At 44.6% G+C, this 21,546-nt stretch overlaps 2 protein-coding genes across 3 annotated transcripts in view; one reads left to right on the top strand and one right to left on the bottom strand.

Moving 5' to 3' along the window:
* Cdc20b (cell division cycle 20B) overlaps positions 1–1,467 on the bottom strand; it is a 31,027-nt gene extending 29,560 nt beyond the window's left edge. Inside the window, 1 exon segment of the mRNA XM_021638906.1 lies at positions 1,447–1,467. Within this exon segment, the coding sequence (XP_021494581.1) occupies positions 1,447–1,467 (21 nt within the window).
* Positions 1,468–6,819: 5,352 nt separating this feature from the next.
* On the top strand, positions 6,820–10,566 carry Gpx8 (glutathione peroxidase 8 (putative)). 2 transcript variants are annotated; one of them, XM_021638912.2, is made up of 3 exons: positions 6,828–7,243; positions 7,703–7,964; positions 9,986–10,566. In XM_021638912.2, the coding sequence occupies exons 1-3, from the start codon at positions 7,040–7,042 to the stop codon at positions 10,147–10,149; spliced, it is 630 nt and encodes a 209-aa protein (XP_021494587.1). In that variant the 5' UTR covers positions 6,828–7,039; the 3' UTR covers positions 10,150–10,566. The 2 variants fall into 2 exon arrangements, with proteins under 2 accessions (XP_021494588.1, XP_021494587.1); XM_021638913.2 differs by lacking the exon at positions 7,703–7,964 and having other exon boundaries at positions 6,820–7,243.
* Positions 10,567–21,546: the final 10,980 nt, after the last annotated feature.

Raw genomic sequence — 21,546 nt, 5'->3', positions numbered from 1 at the left:
AGCTCAAAGCACGGCAGGGTTGCTCCAGCTCCATAAGAGCTGTGCCCTGCACAGGGCAGAGGTGCCACTATGCAAAAGCATCAGGTCGGTTTACAGTCTGGTGTAATTACTTTTTTTTCCCTCTTTAACGTTTTCTTTCAAGGAGAAGAAACCATATTTCAACTTAAAACCACTTTACAATCTGGGTACCACATTTCTCTTTTGTACATCAGGCCTTGAACTTGTATGCAATGGAATCCAGCTGCTCATCCTCCTTCCCGTCAGTCCTCACAAAGTGTGCCTCTCTGGGTGGTGCGGGCTGGTGCTACTTACAGGGCATTCCTTTTTGAACAGCACCACTCCCTTGATACCTGCAGTATCACCCTTCTTGTAGCTTTGCATGTATGGGACCAAAGAAACAACTGTGTGTTTCCTAAAAGACCTAGGGACCATAAAGCAAGTGCCCCTCCATTTCTCATTTTGGCTAACTACTGGAAGATAGCTACTGTGGCTGAAAGCAATGCAATTTTTTTTTAATTGGTGCAGTCTTAGGTCCCATCAGTGTAGACAGAGTTCTACTCTTGCAGATGACCAGAGTTCAGTTCCCAGCACCCACACTGGAGGCTTCACAACCCCCTGTAATTTTTAACTCCAAAGGATCTGCTGCCCCTTCTGCCCTTCAAGAGCACCTTGAAGTATATATACTACATATATAAATAAACATATGTGTGTGTGTGTGTGTGTGTATAAAGACGCAGACAATTATACTTTTTTGTTTGTTTTTTGTTTGTTTGTAGGAACAGGGCTCTGGGTGTCCTGGACCTCACTTTGTAGACCAAGCTGGGCTGGAGTTCATGGAGATCCACCTGTCTCTTTGTCTTCTGGGTTCTGGGTTTAAAGGTACTCACCACCATGCCTGGCTAAAAGATTTTCTTAAAGAGAGAAATAGTGTCTAGACTGAGAAAGCAAGATCTCTGTCTCTGTAGCAGTCAGCACTCAACTGAAGATTGATGTCCAGACTCAGAATTGTGCTTTGGGAAGGGAGCTGGTCAACAGGAGAATGGGTACTCTGGTATATTTATAAAATTCAATACTGTAAAATAAACATGAACTGCAGCTCCATATGAAGAACAGCACAAGGCTTATAAGATAGTAAGAAAAATAGGAAATAGTATAACTTATTTAAGTCAAGTACATGGAACAGGAGAAACAAATCATGTAGCAGGATGTACACAGCAGCTCTAACAGGACACAGGCAGAAGGGGAAGGTGTCACAAACCCAGGGCTGGGGGTAAGATAGTCCATTTCTTGACCTGGCAGGTGTGCCCAATCTTTCGACATTGTGACAGAGCATTGTCATCTACAATGTTCATTCTTGATCATTGGGGGAGGGGAGTGGCAAAAAAAAATCAATCACATAGTGTTTAAATAAGCTTAGAACTTTGTGTGAGACACCTTCAGGGTTACACTGGGCTTCAGGTTGGACATGGTGCGTAGACTATTTGCTTTGGGGGAATAAAGGGAATTAAGTTCTCACTAGAAAGTCTAGGCCAGTCTTGAACTCCAGACTCCAGGTCCTCCTGCCTTTGTCTCCCCAAACCTGAAATTACAAGGAAGGCTTTGCAGCACTTGGCCAGAATTTTTCCCCTAATTGTTTTTATTAAGATGTAGATCCATTATATATACTTTTGGCATGTTTTAATATTTCAAAATAAAAAAATATGGGCTGAGGAAGAAGAGAAGAAGGAAGAAAAAGGGGGGAGAGAAGACGTGTATACACCAGGATTGAAAAGCCAAGTCCATTGGGTCCACATGGATAGAGGCTGAGATGGAGCAGCACCCAGCATGCAGCAAGGGAAGCCAGAGTGCTGGTCCAGGAGAAAGGAGACACAGAAGGAGCTGCCTCCAAATAGTTAAAGAAATGCAAGTGAAAAACAAAGTCCCCATGCCAACACCTGGGCCAATGAAAGGAAAAGGCAGATTCTTCTCGAAAGCAATGATCTTCCCACGAGAGACTCATGAACCAAAGGTACAGGTCTCAGCCAGCCCTTCCGTTGGGAATAGAGTTAGGCATTTCAATGCAATGTTCTAACGAACGCTTTAGCCCTTCAGCATTAATTTAGATTTTGCCCATGCAAAAATTAATTCAATTAAAGTAAATGAATATATTTACATTAAAACGTGAAGGTCATAACAAATGATATGCAAATACAGAAAACACAGAGGTGGCACATAGACAGCCCTGGCTGCGGACTCAGCCATTTCATCTTTGATGTTTTTGAGCTTTTGTTTTAGGACCTATCTCCTGCTAAGGAAATGCCTGTCGCATAGTTTTAAGTGACTCAAGTATTTATTAATAGAGAGGAAGAGGAAGATAAGAAAAATAAGACAAAGGAGGGAAAGGGATGAAGCCCATCAGCTCAGCTTGTCCACCTTGAGTGGCCACGTCGTGGTGACATTATACAGAGAGGAATCCGGAGCCTGAGATAAATAAAAAGGAACCGAGAAAGGTTAAAAATAAGGTCAGGAAGTCGCAGAATGAAGCAACCAAGAAAACAGAGACAAACAGGCCTGGAGATAAATGATCTGACACACAAATATTCGGTGGGCGGGGAAAAGCCCGAAAGATCCAGGAAGGGCATGTTGGTGATGGAGTTTTGTTAAGAATCTCATGACAGATTGATAGGATGGCTCAGCAGGTAGAGCGCTGACTCCCTCACCTGGCAAGTTGAGGTCAATTGCCAGGACCCACAGGGTAGAAGGAGAGGGCTGAGTCCTAAGTTGTCCTCCAGTCTCCACAAGTGTGCCATGACACATACGCACACACAAGGAAATGAGTGAATAAATGAACGCAATTTTAAAAGAAAGAATGAAAGCAAAGGAAGGAAGAAGGAAAGCGAGAAAGAAAATCTCACAGCAAAGACAGAAATAACAAAGCTGGTCCCGTGGCTGTGGGGCATGCCCCACCTCCCCCTACCACAGCCTGGCCACACAGCCAGCAGCACACACTGAAGCGGCATCCTCACCACAGGACACTTCAAAATCAGAGTCTCAGGACTATTTCAGAACAGATATAAACACCAAAATCTGGGCTGGGTTAGATGACACAGTGGGTGAATACTTGCTGTGTAAGCCTGGGGACCTGAATTCAATCCCCAGAACCCACATAAAGGTGGAAGGAAAAAAAAAACGACTCTACAAAGTTGTCCTCTGAGCTCCATATGTGCCGCACCATGACACAAGTGTACAGAAACATACAACATGAACACACACCAATTTTTCAAAGGATAAAAGATTATAGTACTCCCAATGCCTTAATATATATGGTGGGAAATAAAACCAAACTGAAACTGTCAATATTCTATTGATAAGGAAATCTTTAAAAAAAAATACTTTGGATTTTTCATCACATGATTGACATGTATAACATGTTAAACACTATACAATGTATTTATGTATTACATCACTTGTTACTCTATAAGTACGGAAGCTTACTAGTTATGATGCTAAACGCTATTCTTGCTACATTCACTAGCTCTTTGATCTTAGCTGGGTTAACTCCTTCCTATTTGTGTTAGACTGTGTGTGTATGTGAGAGAGACAGAGACAGGGACAGAGAGGGAGGAAGGGAGAGAGGGAGGGAGGGAGGGAGGACGGCATGCAGAACAAAGCTCATTAGCAAGTCATTTTCTCTGTAAAATGTAGCATGAAGCTGAAAACCTGAGTGACTTATTCAGCGCCAAGCTCCTTACTGACCTCCATTTCCATTTCCTGGGCACCCCTGTATCACCTCAATTGATTTCCAGTTTGTCCACGGCTGGCTCCTTCATTTGCACTTTATTCACATGCTTTGCAAAGTCTGAGGTGACCAATTAAGCACATCAATCACTTGGGGTCGTTTCCCCAGCCTTGACAGCCATCTCAGTAACCCTTCCTCCCGCTTAGAAAATCCTCCTTAACCTGTTGAAAGGATGCTGGTAAGTATTCTGGACAATAATCCTTCTGCCAAGAGCGTGAAACGTGCTGTCTGAGAATAGTCTAGGACAGGCAGAACACACACGCAACAGTGACGAATCCCCAGAGCTGAGAGACGATATTAGATCGTTCAAGGGGAAAGCCTGCCAGATCTGTGTTCATCCCACACTGACCAGGGCAAGATTCTGCCGAACTGTTGTGAATATTTTATTAGTGGGTCTGCCCAGGAATGTGTGTGACACACTTTCAGTGTCTGACCTGCATAAACCTTAAAGACCATTAAATTAACACCCATACTCTAAGTTCATCCTTGATAAGAAATATGAACTTGCCACCTGCAGCCCCCGCTCTGTGGGAGGCTGAGTTAGGAGAACCAGAGGAGCCCTCAGTCTCAAAGCTGGTCTGGACATCATGGCAAGTTCCCATTAAAAAAAAAAAAAAAAAAAAAAGCCAGGGTCAGCAAGATGGCTTGCCACCAAATCTGACAACCTGAGTTCAACTCCCAGGGATCCACATGATAGGAGGAGAGCCAACTCCTACAAGTTGTCCTCTGACCTCTACACGTATGCAATGATGCTCAGGCACACATACACAAACATACATATATACATAGATGATAGATGGTAACATTAACTAAATAAAAAATTTTAAAGTGTTCATCTATGTAAATTTTCAGATCAGACCGACACGTGCCTCAGACCTGAACGGTTGCTGAGTTCTCTGGTATGCTGGCTTATACAGTGAGTGCCTGCACAGCCTTCTCAAACCCATTCCACTCAGGAGCACTCGGTGAATCTCTACCAATTATCTTCAAGATATCACCACCCTATATAAAAAGACCCTGTCTGAGGAGTGGTACACCAACACCCCTCGTGGAGGTGGCCGCTCTTGTTTCCTAGCTCAAAGGGATGAATCCCATGGTTCGAATTTTCAAATATCAGCATTTCATCTGTGGGTTAACTTTTTAAAGCCCAAGTTCCCCAGACATCTAGGTGGATTGCCTGATGACTCAGATAAAGTATCAAGTGTGTTCGTAGAGATGTGCCACACACCCTTCCTGGAACCAGAAAAGATTCCAGTGTAAAGGCTCTGGAGCGTGTGCATCATGAGGAGACACTATAAAAATGAAAATCCTAAGTCAGGAGAGCTTGGATGGGCTAGTGAAGGTCAGGTAACAGGTCCCAGGATCCCACCCAGAGAGTAAGACCAGAGTGAGTGACAAAGGAATGCTGGAACATGATGACAGGCAAGGCCTTTGAACAACCCAACTAGACTACAGCAGAGTAAAACTATCACACTAGGAACTGCCGAGTTTCTGGTCACTTTTGTTCTTTACTGAAAATATGTTTAGAAGGGAATATTTTCTACATGATCTTTTTTTCTATTGTGTCCATTCTTGTTTGTTTGAGTTTTGGTGGTGGTGGCAGTGGTGATGGAATGGTCGGTTGGTTGGCTTTCAATTTTTGGTTTTCTTTTGAGGCAGGCACTCTCTGTAATCCATGATCCTCCCACCTCAGCTGCTGTAGTGTTGGGATTACCAGCAGGCACCACCACACCCAGCTCTGCTCCATCTCTTCCTATCCAGCAGTGGGGGAGGAGTCGAGTGGTTTCTCTTGCTGGTTTTACCTAAGGTTAGGCCTAAACTACAGGCTCTTCTCAAGTACCCCTGAACACACACAGCCCAGAAACTAAAGCACCAGGAGGGAAGAAAAGCCAGCTGTCTCAGCTCACTCTTGACTTCCTGGAGACACACAGTGGCACCAAGTGGATGATGTCTTAGTTGAGAATTTCCTGTGTGGTAACCAGGGCAGATCCTAAGGCCACTGAGCAATCCGCAATCGTTACTGCCTCCAGTTTCCATCCCTAATAACTTCAGAGCAAAGGTCATTTAATACGCTATATCCAAAGAGAAAAGTGAAGATGAAAGATACAGCTGTTGGTGAGTGGCTCCGCATAGATGTGGGTTTGCAGTTTTGTTTTGAGTTTATGGTCGAATTCTGCTATTTACCTGCAAAAAGGCTATAGCCCAGAATTTTTCCATCTATAAGTTGGAATGCATTGGTGAGTCGCAAAATCATTTTCATAGGCCAGAACTGTACCAGCTCAAAAGTGCAATGGGCAGGATTAAAGAGTAGTTCAAAGAATTTTTTCATGTAACTTCTCAGTGGTGTATGTGTGTAGCATGTGTTTGCATATGTGCAAATGTATGTGGGGTTTATGTGTGTATGTGGGGGAAGGTTCGTGGAGAGTGTATGTATGTATGTATGTATGGAGATATGCATGTGTGAGTGTGTAGATGGGTGTATGTATGTGTGTATGTGCTTATGTGTGTGTGCATATGTATGTGTACCTGTGTGTGTGAGTGTATGTCTGTGCGGGTGTGTTGTGACTGTGTTTGGTTATGTTGTAAAGTATCTTGCCAGAGGTAGTGATAAAACTATGAAAAAGAAAGCTGTTCTAGTTTCTGATAAAAAAAGGAGGATTACACCTTTATGGCCTTCTATTTTTTGCTGTATTCTCCTAGCCTCTGGTTGCCTTCACTAGATGAAGTCAGAGTAAGCAGAATGGCCTCTTCAGATGTTCGTTGCTCTTTTACACATTCTTCGTATCCATATAGTACAGTCAATACATAGAATTTCGAGTTCTTTGTGGTGCCACGTCATATTAACAGACCACATTAATCGACCCTCCAAACTATCCCTGGGTGTTACTCAGTCCCCAACACCCCATCTGTTGCTCAGTGAGCACGGGATGCCCAGCAGGGCTGATAAACCCTCATTTCCAAAAAACAAGAGCACCACCTGCTGGTGAAACGTTTTCTTAGCCCAGGGACCTGTTAAGCATCCGCTAAAACAATACCAATTTTTCTAGCCAAAATGAAAAAACGTTACGTTGCAGCCACATTACAAATACGTTGAAATTCTGTCACGTTTCTGGCTTCATTTGGTTCTTCTGGGAAGGGCCCTCCTGTTAGTTAGCAGCCAGAGCGACTGCAAGCCCTTCCGGTTCTCCTCAAACTCGGCGGGTTTCAAGTTTCGGCCCCTCCTTGAATTCCAGCTTGCTGAGACTGCTGGAATCACCCAAGATGGAGCCTCTCGCCGCGTACCCACTGAAATGTTCCGGGCCCAAAGCAAAGATATTTGCAGTTTTGCTGTCTATGATTCTGTGCACCGTGGTGCTTTTTCTCCTGCAGTTCAAATTCCTGAAGCCGAGAATCAACAGCTTCTATTCCTTTGAAGTGAAGGATGCCAAAGGAAGGATGGTGTCTCTGGAAAAGTTCAAAGGCAAAGTAAGTCTTGGGGTTTTTATTTCTGCTGGTCCTCGGCCTTGATACTTACTCTCACAGTAGAGTAGGGTTCGCTACAGCCGTTAAGTTGGAAGGTAGTTTTCGAAGTAATCTCGTTACATGTTATCAGAGTTCTTAGAGCTTTTAACTTCTCAATCCATAAAACGACTGTTTTTCTCGAAAGCTGCCTTCTCTTTTGTGCGGAACTGGTGCTGTTTTCTGGAGATGCTGAGTGCCTATGCTGAGACCCGCTAATCGTGTTAGTTAAATAATCTAACTAGAACTCTGTCAGAGTTCATCACCCATTTATCTGGGTTATGGTTTTCAATAAAGTTGGATCTAAAAATACGGAATCTATCAGAGGTTGTACCCTCCGAAATGGTTTGGGGTTTAACTGCTTGAAGGATTTTTTTTAATCTTTTGCTTCTCTTTCCGGTGGGTTTTTTTTTCTTTTTCCGGGAGGCTTCCCTAGTTGTAAACGTGGCTAGTGACTGCCGATTCACGGACAACAGTTACTTGACCCTCAAGGAACTGCAAAAGGAGTTTGGGCCCTATCACTTCAACGTCCTGGCCTTTCCATGCAATCAGTTTGGAGAATCCGAACCCAGGTCCAGCAAGGAGGTAGAATATTTTGCAAGAAAAAACTACGGAGTCACATTCCCCATCTTCCACAAGATTAAGATTTTAGGGCCGGAAGCAGAACCTGCGTTTAGATTTCTTGTTGGTAAATATCCACTCTGCCTCAATGTTGTTCATTTCTTCTCGTTTCATACATTATATGTAAGTGATATGGAGAAAGATATATAGGTGTATCAGGACCATAGTTCCTATTCCATTTAGAATATTTTACTGGGAAATTAGGATAAAACTGTCAAAGATCCAGAACCTCACCCTTTGCAACTTTCTAGAAGTTATACATCCCTGAAATTGACGTTTTGACTTCTTAGATGGTAAAGGATTCTACTCTGATATGTTTCTTCCTATAACCATCGTTGTTGAAGGCTCTATATGAAGGGTGGCCACAGCAGCTTTCCCTAAGGGTTCCAACCAGCCCGCCATCCAATGAGCCTATGACTATGTGTGGCAGATCATCATTAACGGAATATATCTTTATGTTTAGTTTTATGATGGCCTTTTTAGCTGAGACATTATCCTCAAGGTTTACCTGTCACTTTACCAGGATTTGGATGAAATTCAAGGCAAAATAACTTATTTTCAGAAGTCAGTCATGTGAGGGTTCCTCTGTAATTAAGCTAGCCACAGTCATCTATTTAAAGCACGCGAAAGCAATGAACAGGAACCCTGGGGCTTTTATTTCTGGGCTCCACAGAAAAGGGGGAGCACGAGCCCTTCCTCGAGCTAAGCATCCAAACAGAATCGAACAAGAACTCTGTCACATACTACATACTACAGCACTTAAGCTTTTATTGGAGGGAAAATAAAAAACAAAACTGTGGAACCCAACTCATCTCACTTAACCAAAAAGGCAACAAACAGTGTGTGAGGTTTCACTGAGCTTAGACTGGAGGCAAAGTCTACAGATTTTGGAAGAAGGGATCAACTCTGCCTCGATGGCTACCCGGTCTCGAATCCAGGCCTTCGTTCTTCATAGAACGTTGAAGATAGCAATACTCACCTCTGGGGGTTTCCACAAACACTGAACCCCCCCGAACACACTTGACTACACACCAAGTAAGGACTTGATGATTCCGGTTTTAGTTGCTGTCTCTTTTTTAAGGGATACTTTTATTTTTACATGAGCATTTTGCCTGTGTGCATGTATTTGCACATGTGTTCCTTTTGCACAGGGAGGCCAGAAGAAAGCATCCGATCACCTGAAACTGCAGTCACAGATGGTTGTGAGCCACCCTGTGGATGCTGGGGATGAAACCAGGTCCTCTGCAAGAGCGGTACACACTCTTACACAGTGAGCTATCTCTCTGGCCCCTAGTTACTCTATCTTGTTCTCATAGTCATCAGTATTAGGGACACAGATCTGGATTATTATATAAAAATGAAAATATCCGCACTTGTTATATAAATTAAGCAAATTAAGTGGTCTTTTCAACCCCCTTGCCATTTTCAGCTATACAATACATAATATTTGAGACATTAAAACTCAATTCATACATTTCTATTACCAAGAATATTTTATATTTAAAATGTTGAGAACAGACTGATATGGTGGCAAACACCTGTAATCCCAGTACTGGGAAGGTGGAAATTGGAGGATCAAGAGTTCAAGGTAGCTTTGGCTACATATTGAGTTCAGAGTTAGCCTACGCCACATAGTGAACTTAAGGCCAGCCTGGGCTACGCAAACATTAAGAACTAAATGTTAAAGTTGTCAGGTCTTGCTGGACCTAGTACCCCTCACCCTTTAGTCCTAGCATCCAAGAGACTGAGTCAGAAAGGTCATGGGGTTCAAGTCAGAAGGGTCATGCAGTTTAGACTACATAGCAAACAAAAAAAAAAAAAAGAAAATGTGTTTAGATCCACAAATCTACAATATGGAGCTTTGTCTCATGATCTGACTCTAGGTCAGGGCAGCCACCTATGAAATCAAGTATATTGAAGTCTGGTTACAGCAGCCTTGCTCCCTGCTTTTGTGGAGGTCTTTTATTTTGTTCTTAATAACAGTCCTATAACGTGATTTTAATAGTAATTTATGCAGATATTAATAAAACTGAAAATCTCAACAAAGAATAAAATCATGCTCATGGAAATATATTCTGAATGTTTTAGATTCTTCCAAGAAGGAGCCAATGTGGAACTTTTGGAAGTATCTGGTCAACCCTGAGGGACAAGTTGTGAAGTTCTGGAGGCCAGAAGAACCCCTTGAAGCCATCAGACCTCATATATCAAAAATGATTGGGCAAATCATTCTCAAAAAGAAAGAGGATCTATGAGGACACTGCGGAGTAGGTTCGGTACAGTAGGACAGGGGAATGACCCTGGAGGACTCAGCCTCCTTTTAGATTCTGACCAATATGGTAATAAAGATTTTTAAGGCCATTCCTTTTACTACTCAGTTGTAATGGCTGTCCTCAAGATAGAAATGTTACCCAAAGAGGGAAGAAAGAAGAGAGGGTTTTAGCAAAGAATCATAAGTATATTACTTCATCTGACCAGAAGGAAAAATCTAGACTGCTCAGTCAACAAGACACTTCAGTATCCTGTTGTCCAACTTAACTTTCTCTAGGGTTAACCTTATGGGAAAACCAATGCCCAAAGTCACAATGTGGGATCAAGAACACTGGGTGGGTGATATTTTTGGAGTAACTAAATGTAAGTGGCTACACAGATGTAATAAAATATAAAATGAATGTTGCAAAACAAAGTGCATTTTTTTTTCAGGCTTTTTTGTGTTTTTTATTTTGTTTTTTAATTTTGTTTTGTTGTTATTGTTTGCTTTTGGTTTTTTGTTTTATTTTTTGAGACAGGGTTTCTCTGTTGTAGCCCTGGCTGTCCTGGAACTCAAGAGATCCACCTCCCTCTGCCTCCTGAGCGCTGGGATTAAAGGTGTGCCCCACCATACCTGGTAAAGTGCAGACTTTCAAATCATTGGATGTATTTGTTTTACATACAGATTTTTATTTGGTGCTTCTTTACTATAGATTTTAGTGTTTTATTGAATCTGGCCAAATTGTCACTTCTAAATGATTTGAAAACATCATTTCAGCCCCTTCATGTGATTCTTCTAGGATCAATTTAAATTACACAAGTAGCATATTAGCATTTTAATTTTGAGTAAAAACTGCCAAGCATAGGAAAAGGACATGAGTTATGATCATCTCACTTGATTTCTTACAGGTCATTGCAATCATGTTAGTCCTCCAATTCTAACACCTGTGCCTTTTTGCAGAGATATTTGCAGCTTTTTTCCCCAAGCCATGATCATTATGTGCTGTCAGTCTTGTAGCTAACAAAGTAACCTACCCAATTGGTGAAGGCTAATTACTATCCCATAGGAGAACTGCATGGCAGATGGGGCGGATATTTGTGTGGGGGAACACAGCCAAAGGAGGACGAGCCAGTGTAAGCAGCCTGTGATTGACTCTGGCTGGAACCAATGAAGACAAGTGACGGTGTCTTTGAGGTGGGTTAGTGAGTGGAGTGTGCTGAGTTCAGTAATGCCACCACACTAAACTAACATCCTCAGAGAACCGAAACATCCCCCTGGCACCTCCTGCTTCGCGGTGTCTTTGCAAGCACACGGCTACCCATGTGTTTAGGGAGCGCTCTGGCCCACGTGGAAGCGCAGTGCCCACTACAGCTGGCAAGTCTATAAGGGACAGCCTTGGGGCTGCCAGATTCGTGTGCCAGTCAACCTGGGGGACGCCTCACCAGCCCCATGACTTCTGGCACGTCAGTCCCCTTACCTGTAAAGTGGAAGTCCAAGGGAACAAAAAGGCCCTCCTGATTCTGTCAACTGGCGTACTCACCGGGAAACAAACAACTAACCCAGATTGTTGTCAGTGAAACAAAAGCCATTGAAGTCTACCAGACTTCCATAATTTTACCCAACAGCCGATTAACAACCCACATTCTTAGCGTTCAAGTACAATTTCAAGCAGGACCCGCCCCTCCAAGTGTTGCTCCCCAAGCACTTTTGCCCTATTTTCTGATTCAAGACTTCCCGGAGCACTAAAAGCACTGCCAGCGGGTCTGCGCATGCTCACACCAGGCACGTGAGCGGAACTGTGGGCCAGCAGCATTGTGGGTAGATGATTACAAAGCTGAACAGAGTGACCTTGGCTGTGCTGTTCCTTGCAATTCCGATGTCCTCAAGCCGCCACTTCTCTCCAAGGCCAGATAAAGAGCGTCCCCAGGCCTGGGTGCTTTAACCAACCCGCAACTTCAACAACTCATAACCTCAACAATAGCCCTCGCACCCTGGAAGACAGGACAGGCCGCTGAGGCTCTCAAAGCGTATCCTATGAATGGCCTTGACAGAAACTCAAGGTCCATTCGGAGACCCCTAACACTCGGTTGCCAGGTCCTGAAAATGGAGAAGAGCCGATTGCTAGGGCGCGGCCACTCAGGACTCGGGGGTCACACTCCTCCCTTAACCCGAGCACTGCCTTCCAAACGCAGACCACCGCGGCAGGATGTGGGCATTGTGTAGAAGGGTAGTTAGCGGTCATCTTCAGTGCGAAGCAGAGGGATGCGGTTGCAGGTACCTTCGCTGGGTTAACTAATTCATCAACTAAAGTTTCAGTTTCGTTTGGAGGGGAGAAAGGAATACTCCATACAAATCCTTCCTCGTCTATTCATGGCAGGCGCAAAAGCAGAAAACATTGGGACTGAAATATGAATTTGCCATGAAAGCTGAACCTCTTAATCAGAACACTTATAGTGCATCTATAGCATGTATATACGCGTATATACATGTACTCGTGTATACATGTGTAGGTACATGTTATATATGTGTATTTTTATATGTATTATTTTTATAGGAATAGTTTTACTATATAGTTGGTGTCTGGTACCTGTTTAACGACAGGCTCCCTGGAAGAGGAGTCCTGACTTGCAGATGTCAAATCTGCAAAGTAAACTTAGCAAACTAAAATCCTTAGAAATAGAATTTATAACAATGTCATAAGGCTTCCCAAGAAAAAGTCTGCATGTGAAATGTACCAAATAGGCCCTTTTTCTTGTTGTCAATAGTTTTTTGACAGGGTACATGCAAATATGGACATGTATGCAGTTTCCAGATGATGAAAAGTGCCAAATCACAGTGAAGTCTAACAGCATTGTCTACAGTTAACATCAAGTAGGGGAAAAAAAAAAAGCCAGTGAAAAGAAATAAGAATAAAGGGAGGAAAGGAAAAGGGTAGGGCAGGCATAAGGGGGGGAGAGGGGAAAGAGGGAAGGCAGAAGGGAGGGAGGAAAGGGGAAGAGAAGAAGGAGAGAGAACCCAGGAAGGAAACCAAAAACTATATCCTCTGTTTTCTTTTCAAATATTAACCGTGTTTACTTATAAAGCCAGGCGGTGGTGGTGCACAGCTTTAATCCCAGAACTTGTCAGGCAGAGGCAGGTGGATCTCTGTGAGTTCAAGACCACCCTAGTCTCGGGAGTGAGTTCCAGGACAAGGCTACACAGAGAAAGACACCAAAAAAGAAAGGAGATTAAAAAAAAAAAAAAAAAGTCTGATTTACCTGAGCTGAAATGCTAAGTAACCCTTGAACAAAATATGCTACAACTGTTTCTTTGAAAGAAAAATGACCTGTCTGGATAGAATTGGTAAAGGGACACCCTGTCCATGGTTAGTCCTCAGACTGACTTGCAGTGAAATTCTATTGTTTTGCCTACAAATGAATTTCTTCCTCCCAGACACTGCTAGGGTGTTATCCTTGAGAGGGATAAAGAGCTGCTAGGAGCAAGGAATCGGGAAGCTGCATGGGGTGGCCAGGGGGCAGGAGCCAGCCCCAGCTGGCAACACAGCAGCTTTCCCACTGGCAGTCAGCATGACCTGCCTCCACCTCCAGCTCTTCCTCCTCTGCTGGTTCCTTCACTTCCCTTGTGTATAGAACCCTCCTGTTCACTCCGACCCCACAGAAACATTCCATTTAGTAATATTTCACCTTTTTTCTTTATTTCTTTGCACTTGGTTTTGTTTTGTTTTGAAACCCAGACTGACTTCAGATGCTTCCTTATGGAGCCAAGGCCGCCCTTAACCCCTCAACCTCCTGTGTGCCAGGGATTACATGGAGCCTGCCATACCTGGCCTTTTCCTTCTTAGGCATACCTTCATTTTTCTCCTTTTGCTTTCACTCCATTCTTTCCCTCCTTTCTCATCATCTCAGTAACACAGAACTAAAGAACTGCTTTAAATATATGTGCTTGGGTGTGTTTATACAAGGCCCTAGCTTACATCCCTAGCACTCCAAAATATATATGTGTTTATATACAATGTTGTTTTATGCCATGTTCTTTAATTTAAACATCACACACATAGAGAGCGAAGCCTTTTAAATTTAGTAGATTTTGTTTTTATTGACAGGTCATTAGCTAAAGAAAAAAAAAATGATGAAATTTAACTTTAAAAAAAAAAAAGATGAAAACATGATAGGGCCAAAGTGGTAAAAATAAGTGACTGCTGAACCCTCATTCCTCAATGGGACATTTATCTCAGAGAAAGGGGGGCAGAATATAATGTAATCCAGAGGATAAGGAAGAGTGCTGACAAACTGACAGAGCACTGGACCTGTGAGGTCATTACACTCATGAACTCACCACAGATACACAAGAGGAAAGCAACCAACCGTCAGGCATGGATGGGGGCGAGGCTCCGGAGGCTCCACCCAGCTGAGGAGCTAGTGGCCAACAATGGGAGGAGCAGGCTAGTAGATGGCTAGTGCTCAGGTGGGTAGGCCCACACTCGCCTGGAGGCAGACAGCTCTAAGTGGACTCAATGCGCTATTTTTTAAAAAGGAGCCATAGCGGTAGAAGGGGAGGTAGTAGGGAAGAGTCCAGGGGAGTGGGAAGGAAGGTTTGGGGTGAATATGATCAAGATATACATGTGTGAAATTCTGAAGGGATAAATAAAAATTCTTTATTTTTAGGAATGAAAACAATACTTGCTTAGACACTAGTCTCAGATACAAAGACCCTAATAATAGACCACTGATCAACAACAGAAATAGATAAAACTCGATTAATAGTATATGTTTAACCTATTCCAAGAAATATATTTAAATAAAACAGTAAACACAAAATTATTTCATCTGCAAACTTTAGCGCACTAAGTAAGAGACTGTGATCTCTTTTATCTTATATAAGATGTCACTAATAGGCCAGTCTACCAAAGTGATGCTAGTGATTTGCTGCAAATATACTCCTGAGGTCACCGTATGACCCTCTGACTCTGGTCCATGAATCAATTGGCCTCCCACAGAATGAGGAAGTATTTTAAATAATATCTATGGTCAGTTCTTCTCTCTTCATAAACTAGATATCATGTTCTTTCAATTATTATAAACTAATACACAGTGTTTTGCACAAAACAAGAGAACTGAGTTAAGTCTCCCAAACAATTCAGCCCACCCCACCCCCCATACCCAAAATATCCCAAGTGAAAATGTTTAGCCCATGGCTCATTTTGAACATTAGCCCAGATCCTCCATTTGTGTACACAAGGCCATAGAAACCTACTCTACTGCTGTGTTATGAAACTGAAGGCCTCAAAAGAATATCAAAAATTTAGTCGAAAACTTGGGCAAACACATGAGGCTTTCCATTATGTTCTAAGTCTTATGTTTAAAACATAACTTTTTTAATAATGTCAAGCCAGGACTCCAAGAATATTATTTTAAATGTTCAGTACTATAAAATCTGTCCACCATAACTGAGTCACCCAAGAACAACAGTAACTGTTATCATAAATAGTGCCCTTCCTCATGGCAAAGCACACACATGAATTATAAATTAATAGCGTTCTGTGTCGATTGAATGTGCAATAGGATAGCAGTTGCATGTTAGCTGGTGCCATTCTTAGTCACAACCAGCTAACAATACACTGCCAACCTATCACACACAGATAAGCAGGGCACGTCATTAGCGAGAAGAATTGATCCAGAAGCAAGTGGCAGAGTAGCTGTGGCTGCTGATCTGACCCAATGCAGCCAGCAAACAATACACTGCCTGCCTGATTCCGGCCAGTGCTCATTTCCACAGCCCGTGACGTCACCGAGGCTACGTTGGTAACATTAAACACAGCCGCAGAACTGCTTGAATGGGGTGGCATGGATGCAGAGAGCAAGGGATAACTTTCGGGAATCAGTTCTCTCCTTCCACCAAGTGAATTCTGGGGATCAAACTCTGGTGGATAGGAGGAGCAGCGAGTGCCTTCCCCAGCTGAACCTTCCTGCCAACCCAGAACTCCATCTTAATAGTTACACTGAAGAGAATTTATAAGGAAACCTTGTTTCAGTTCTCCTAAACTATAGGAAATAAAGATTGTATTTCTGAGCTATACACATGGGGGAAAAGATAAGAATTTTTAATTCTTTTGGGGGAGGGTGGGTGGCTGGTTGGTCAGTTGTTTTGAGAGAGGGTTTTTCTGTGTAGTCCTGACTGCCCTGAAACTGGCTCTGTAGACCAGACTGGCCTCGAACTCAGAGATCCATCTGCCTCTGCCTCTGCCTCCTGAGTGCTGGGATTAAGTGCCTGGCTAAGAACTCTGAATTCTCATACTTAGGTTTGCCAAATTTAAAGTTTAAATAAAGACATTATCATAGTAAAAATGAATTAACAGAAGTTCAATTGAATTAGGCAGTAAAATATCTAGAAGATAAAAAAATAATTTGGGCAGGGATCATAACTGAAGAAGCATGCATGGTATATCAGTATTAAATGTTTAATGGTAATGGTAAATCAGTATTACAATGTTTAAAGAATATAAGGGCTTTTAAGTGTCATTTCCCTCCCATTATAGGTGACATTAGTCACTGCATTTTTAAAGTTTAGCTTTATATTCAATTTTGAATGCCACTGTTTGAATGTAAAAAAGAATGTATAAATTTTCTGGAAAAAAAATGTTCAAATGGTGAAATTTGAATAAGAATCTAAGTTTAAAAGAATGAGCTGCTTGACATAGAGAGAGGCGTGGTGAATGATAAGAGAGCTGGGAATCTCCTGAGCCTTTAGTTTTTTCGTCTGTTAAAGAAAGCTCATGGGCGAAAGACAAAGTTCAGCGGTTCCAAGCACTGGCTGCTCTTCAGAGCACCCGGGTTGGGTTCTCGGCACCCACGGGGCAGCCCACAACCCTCTGAAACTGCAGCCTCAGAAGATTGGAAGCCCTCTCCTGGACTCCTCGGGCACCACGCACACACTTGGCGCCCAGATACTCGTGCAGGGAAGTACACATTAGAGAGTAAAAACAGGCCGGGATCGGGGCTTTTCCAGGGCAGAAACACAATATCAATGTAGTATTCTAGTAGCTTTTAGTACAGTAGAGTTTTTTGGCGGCTGTTGTGAGTGCACATACTTATCCATAGGATAAGATCGGGTAAGCACGTCTCTCCCCGTCTCGGCAAGCTTCTGAGTGTAGCAGAGGGGAGTGCAGCTAGCAACTGTTGACAGTCCTAACAGCCAGCTAGCGATGCACTGCCTGCCTGACACACCCATGCTTTTAATCCTGTTTTCAGACCACCCCTGCAAATGCTTCCCTTGGCCAGAATTAGGCTGCTCACGATCAGAACGAAGAGGGAAGGGCAAGTCCCGAACACTCACCTTGGGGGAACCTTCACTCCGCTGCTGCTTCAGGTCGCTGGCGAGCGCCCGCACGACCTTCTGCTTTGGAAACAGATTGGCGTAAGAGGGGAGAAAACCCTTTAGGAAAACCGTAACGGGGAGTGTGCAGTCTTTCTGAATCCCGAACTTGCCAGGCCACCCCCGCTCACTCCTTCTGAAGCAACCTGGGCACCTCCAGGATATCGATTTCAGACAGTTCGAATCTGAAACTAGGCTGTAGAACCTCACGTCGTTTCTTGGTCCCAGTTGGGCATTACAAACGGCGCCTTCCTCGGGAAGCCCCTTTGGGGGGGGGGGGTTAGGGCCAAGAAAGTGAAAGGTGGCACTCACCCAGAGCGCCTGCTCCCGGGTCCTGACGCTCCCCGGGGCGGGGCGCTGCAGTGTCCACTCCATCCTCCGGTGAGCGCGCTGTTCCCGGAGCCTGGCCTCCCCCCTCCAGGGCTAAGCGCGGCTCCCCAAGCTACTGGAGTCTCATCCCCCTGCCTCCCCGCCGCGTCCCATCCCCCGAGCCCACCGCACTTCCTCCCGGCCCCGAGTCTCCCGCTCCAACCGCGGATCCCGGAGCGTGGTCCTCGGGGGATCCCTTTAAAAAGCCCGCGGGGCGGCCTCCAGGGCGGGAGCCTCCTGCCGCCCGCCTCGCCTTAGGCCGGAGCCGGGGCGCGCCTCCCCGGCCCGGGCTGGAGGGATGCTCTCCCGGGCCCGCCCTCCTCCCCAGCGGCGCGCGCCGCAGCGCCAAACTTTGCCGCGGGCCGTGGCGGGCCCCAGCCTCCGCCGGCCCAGCGCGCTCCCCGCCTGCCGCCGCGGGCGCGGAGGCGGCAGATGGTTGGAGTCAGCCTTCGCTTCCGTTTCCAGACACGAGAACGTTACGTTCTAACGGACTCTAATCCCTTCTTCGCTCCCATCCCCCTTTCTCCAACCCCAGCCTGACTATCAAACTGCCTTCTGCGCCCTGCTGGGGATGACTGCTTGGGAGAATTATTGGACTTAATGCGTTTCCCAATGAGAACATCGTCCCTTCTGTCTTCAAACTCAAGAAAACGTAGGGGGCTGTCTAGGCTGCTGAGAAGGGGAAAGAGCAATGATATCTCCATTCAATCGATTATCTGCACTGTCCTCTTTGGGGACTGGCCAAGTTCTCTTGCTGGATCTTGTGAGCTGCTTTCTAAACAGGAGGTTTGTGGGAGGGGAAAGAGCCACGGACCTCAGAATGAGTGAGAAGCCAGCAAGACAGCTGACCAGGCCGGGAACCGAGTAGGTGAAATTGCTGGAGGGGCCTGGAAGGACCTGGAGCCGACTGACAAGGAGCCGGATGGGCTGCCCAGCCCTGGATGCCCATCTGAGCTGCCTAAGAGGCCAGCTGTGCCATCTAAATGGAGGCTAAACCGTCTGGGAAACCTCCTAGGTCAAGCAGCCCGCTTCTCTGCTCCCACGCCCTCATCCCGAAGTGACATCAGACTACATTTCATTCTAATACGTTGGTTTGCGAATCTGGGGGCCAGGAAGGTCATAGGTGTCAGTAGGAGTCAGGCAGATGTTCAGACAGGTCAATGATCTAAACGAAAAACACTTAATACTTATGAACATTCACTCGAAAGCTTTTGAAACAAGAAATACCGACTTCGCGGCAACCCAGCTCCCCGTGTTCAATGACAAAGGCTGAAAATGTGTGCAGGGTAACCTCATCTTCAAATGAAACTTACAAAAATGCATATATATATATCCCACAAGAAGTCTACTTCTCTTGCAGTGCAATCAAACGCTTACTCGGTCCAAGCCCCAGTAAATCCTTTCCGCAAACATTGAGACTAAAAGTGAACCACCTTCGCATGAGTCAGGTGCACTGTTAATTTAAACGACCAGTTTTTGAAAATGTCAGCAACCAGCAATAGATTGAAAACATGAAATTGTTTTTAACCTGTTCTATTCTGTTTTTTATTTTATTTTATTTTTTTTACGTTTACCCATTTTGTGGAAAGAAGGAAGTAATTTTAAAAGGAGTAAATTGGGACTTAGAGAAGCAGGATCTTATCCGGACTAACGGTGCTCTCGCAGTGCAGCTGTCACTCATTGGCTTTTCGAATTACACTTTAGGCACTCATTCCGCAGACGCGCAGCTCCCAAAACGCACGTTTCTGTCTTGTGTGAAGTGGGGGAATATCAACCAAGTATTTTCCTTTAAAATGTTATCTTGCATTTAGGGACTGGGGATTATAGGCAACTGGTAGAATGTTGGTTCAGCATAAAAGAGACCCTAGGTTCAATCCCCAGGATCACTGTCAAAAATATATACATGTATACATACACACACAATTGTATATTCAGACTAAAATTCAACAGCAGAAAGAGGGGGATGGTTCATCGTTTAGTGAGCTCCACAGTGATAACTATCACACTCAGATTCGGAGTGCTGGGTTTACTGTGGGTAGAAGGAGGATCAGTTCAAAAAGGAAAAGAAACAGTTTTTCGCTCACTACACCTGGCAGACAACCCGTGAGTCAGATAACCTAAAATCGCCTTCAAAACGTCTGCTGGTATGGTAACTACTGAGGCACAGCTTCCGCTCTGAAGTCTTCCTGCTCAAAAGGCGTAATCCGAACGCCGCGATGAAGGCAGACAAGCCCGCACTGAAAGTCTACCAAACAATTGGCCAGTTAAAAAAAAAAAAAAAAAAAAGTAGGGCTGGAGTGATGGCTCAGAGGTTAAGAACACTCACTGTTCTTCCAAAGGTCCTGAGTTCAATTCCCAGCAACCACATGGTGGCTCATAACCATCTATAGTAAGATCTGGTGTGCAGGCAGAATGTTGTATAAATAATAAATTAATAAAAAAAAAAAAGTCACCCATTAAGAGAAACTCCACTACTGCGTGAGTGTGAGATTCTAGGTGTCCACCAGAGGGGGAAACACTCGCGTTGATTAAATGTAGAAACCCGAAAAAGATCTAATCCGGGACTGAAATAGAGGTGACACCAATCCGGTTATCATCATCATATCATGATTATAAAATATCATCTAGGGAAACTGAGGGAAGGATGTAGTGGAATTTTTGCACCATTTTTGTTTTCACCAGTTTGAAACTATTCTTATTGGTCATTTGGCGGTGTTTGGCTGCCCTGAAACCCCCTGTGGATCAGGCTAGTAGTGTCAAAACCACAGGGATCCTGCCCCTCCCTCTGCCTCAAGTGCTGGGTGGGATTAAGAGATGGTCTCCACACCCAGCTTCTAAATTTCAAGTTTTTGTTTAAAATCATGTGGTTATTCTGATTTAAAAAAAAAAAAAAAAACTCTATAGTACCACTCTTGAGAAATAGAAATATTTGAACACTTTATTATGATTTGTATCAAATACGGTTTAAAAACAACATGATTCCACGTTTATGTGCCTCTGTTTTCCCAGAGTGAGAATTTTTGAATGTGTGTGATACAAAATCTCAAAGGATTTAGTTGGGGGGGTGACAGATCCCTGAAGAAATTTGGCTTTGTTGAGGTGGGGTCTTGGTATGATAGCCCAGGCTGGCTTCTAAGTCTCCTCAGGCCTCCCGTCTCGGCCTCCCGAGCACTGCCGGATTACAGGTTCGAGCAGCCAGAGCTCCCACGCTTCCCAAACGCACATCTTCTCAACCGCATACTTCGGTTCCGCACAGCGTAAAAGTCTCAGAACCACCCCAGGTAAACCCCTTCCTCCCCGCAAAGCTCGGCCAGAATCCCCCACCCCACCACACCCCCCAAAGCCTTCTCCCCCCCACCCCGGGTGCGCGCGCGTGCATAGGGCGTCTACGTCCCCCTGCATCAAACAAGGTGTCGTTATATGCTCGGTTTTTTTGCCTTTTCTACTACAGTCAACCGCTTTCCCAGAAACGATAACCAGAGTTGCCCCAAAAGCCGCCACTGCAACCGCCGCCAACCAACCCGGGTCACCCCGGCCGCGGTTCCTCCCGCCGAGCGGGTCCCGCGCCCGCCGGCTCGCCTCCCGCTCGCCTCCCGGCCGCTCCCGCCCCAAGCTCCCGCCAGCCCGGCCCGCGCCTACTGGACAAAGGGGACCGTTGGGG

This window comes from Meriones unguiculatus, chromosome 6 (assembly GCF_030254825.1).
Source record: "Meriones unguiculatus strain TT.TT164.6M chromosome 6, Bangor_MerUng_6.1, whole genome shotgun sequence".
Taxonomy (NCBI): Eukaryota; Metazoa; Chordata; class Mammalia; order Rodentia; family Muridae; genus Meriones; species Meriones unguiculatus.
This window is presented reverse-complemented; position numbering and strand designations above follow the sequence as displayed.

What these genes read in the sequence shown, in the direction of transcription:
- Gpx8 (XM_021638912.2), top strand. Translation starts at nt 7,040, where the DNA reads ATGGAGCCTCTCGCCGCGTACCCACTGAAATGTTCCGGGCCCAAAGCA. An exon ending in TGGAAAAGTTCAAAGGCAAA is followed by an intron (nt 7,244 to 7,702) that starts GTAAGTCTTGGG and finishes TTTTTCCGGGAG; the next exon opens with GCTTCCCTAGTTGTAAACGT. An exon ending in TGCGTTTAGATTTCTTGTTG is followed by an intron (nt 7,965 to 9,985) that starts GTAAATATCCAC and finishes TGAATGTTTTAG; the next exon opens with ATTCTTCCAAGAAGGAGCCA.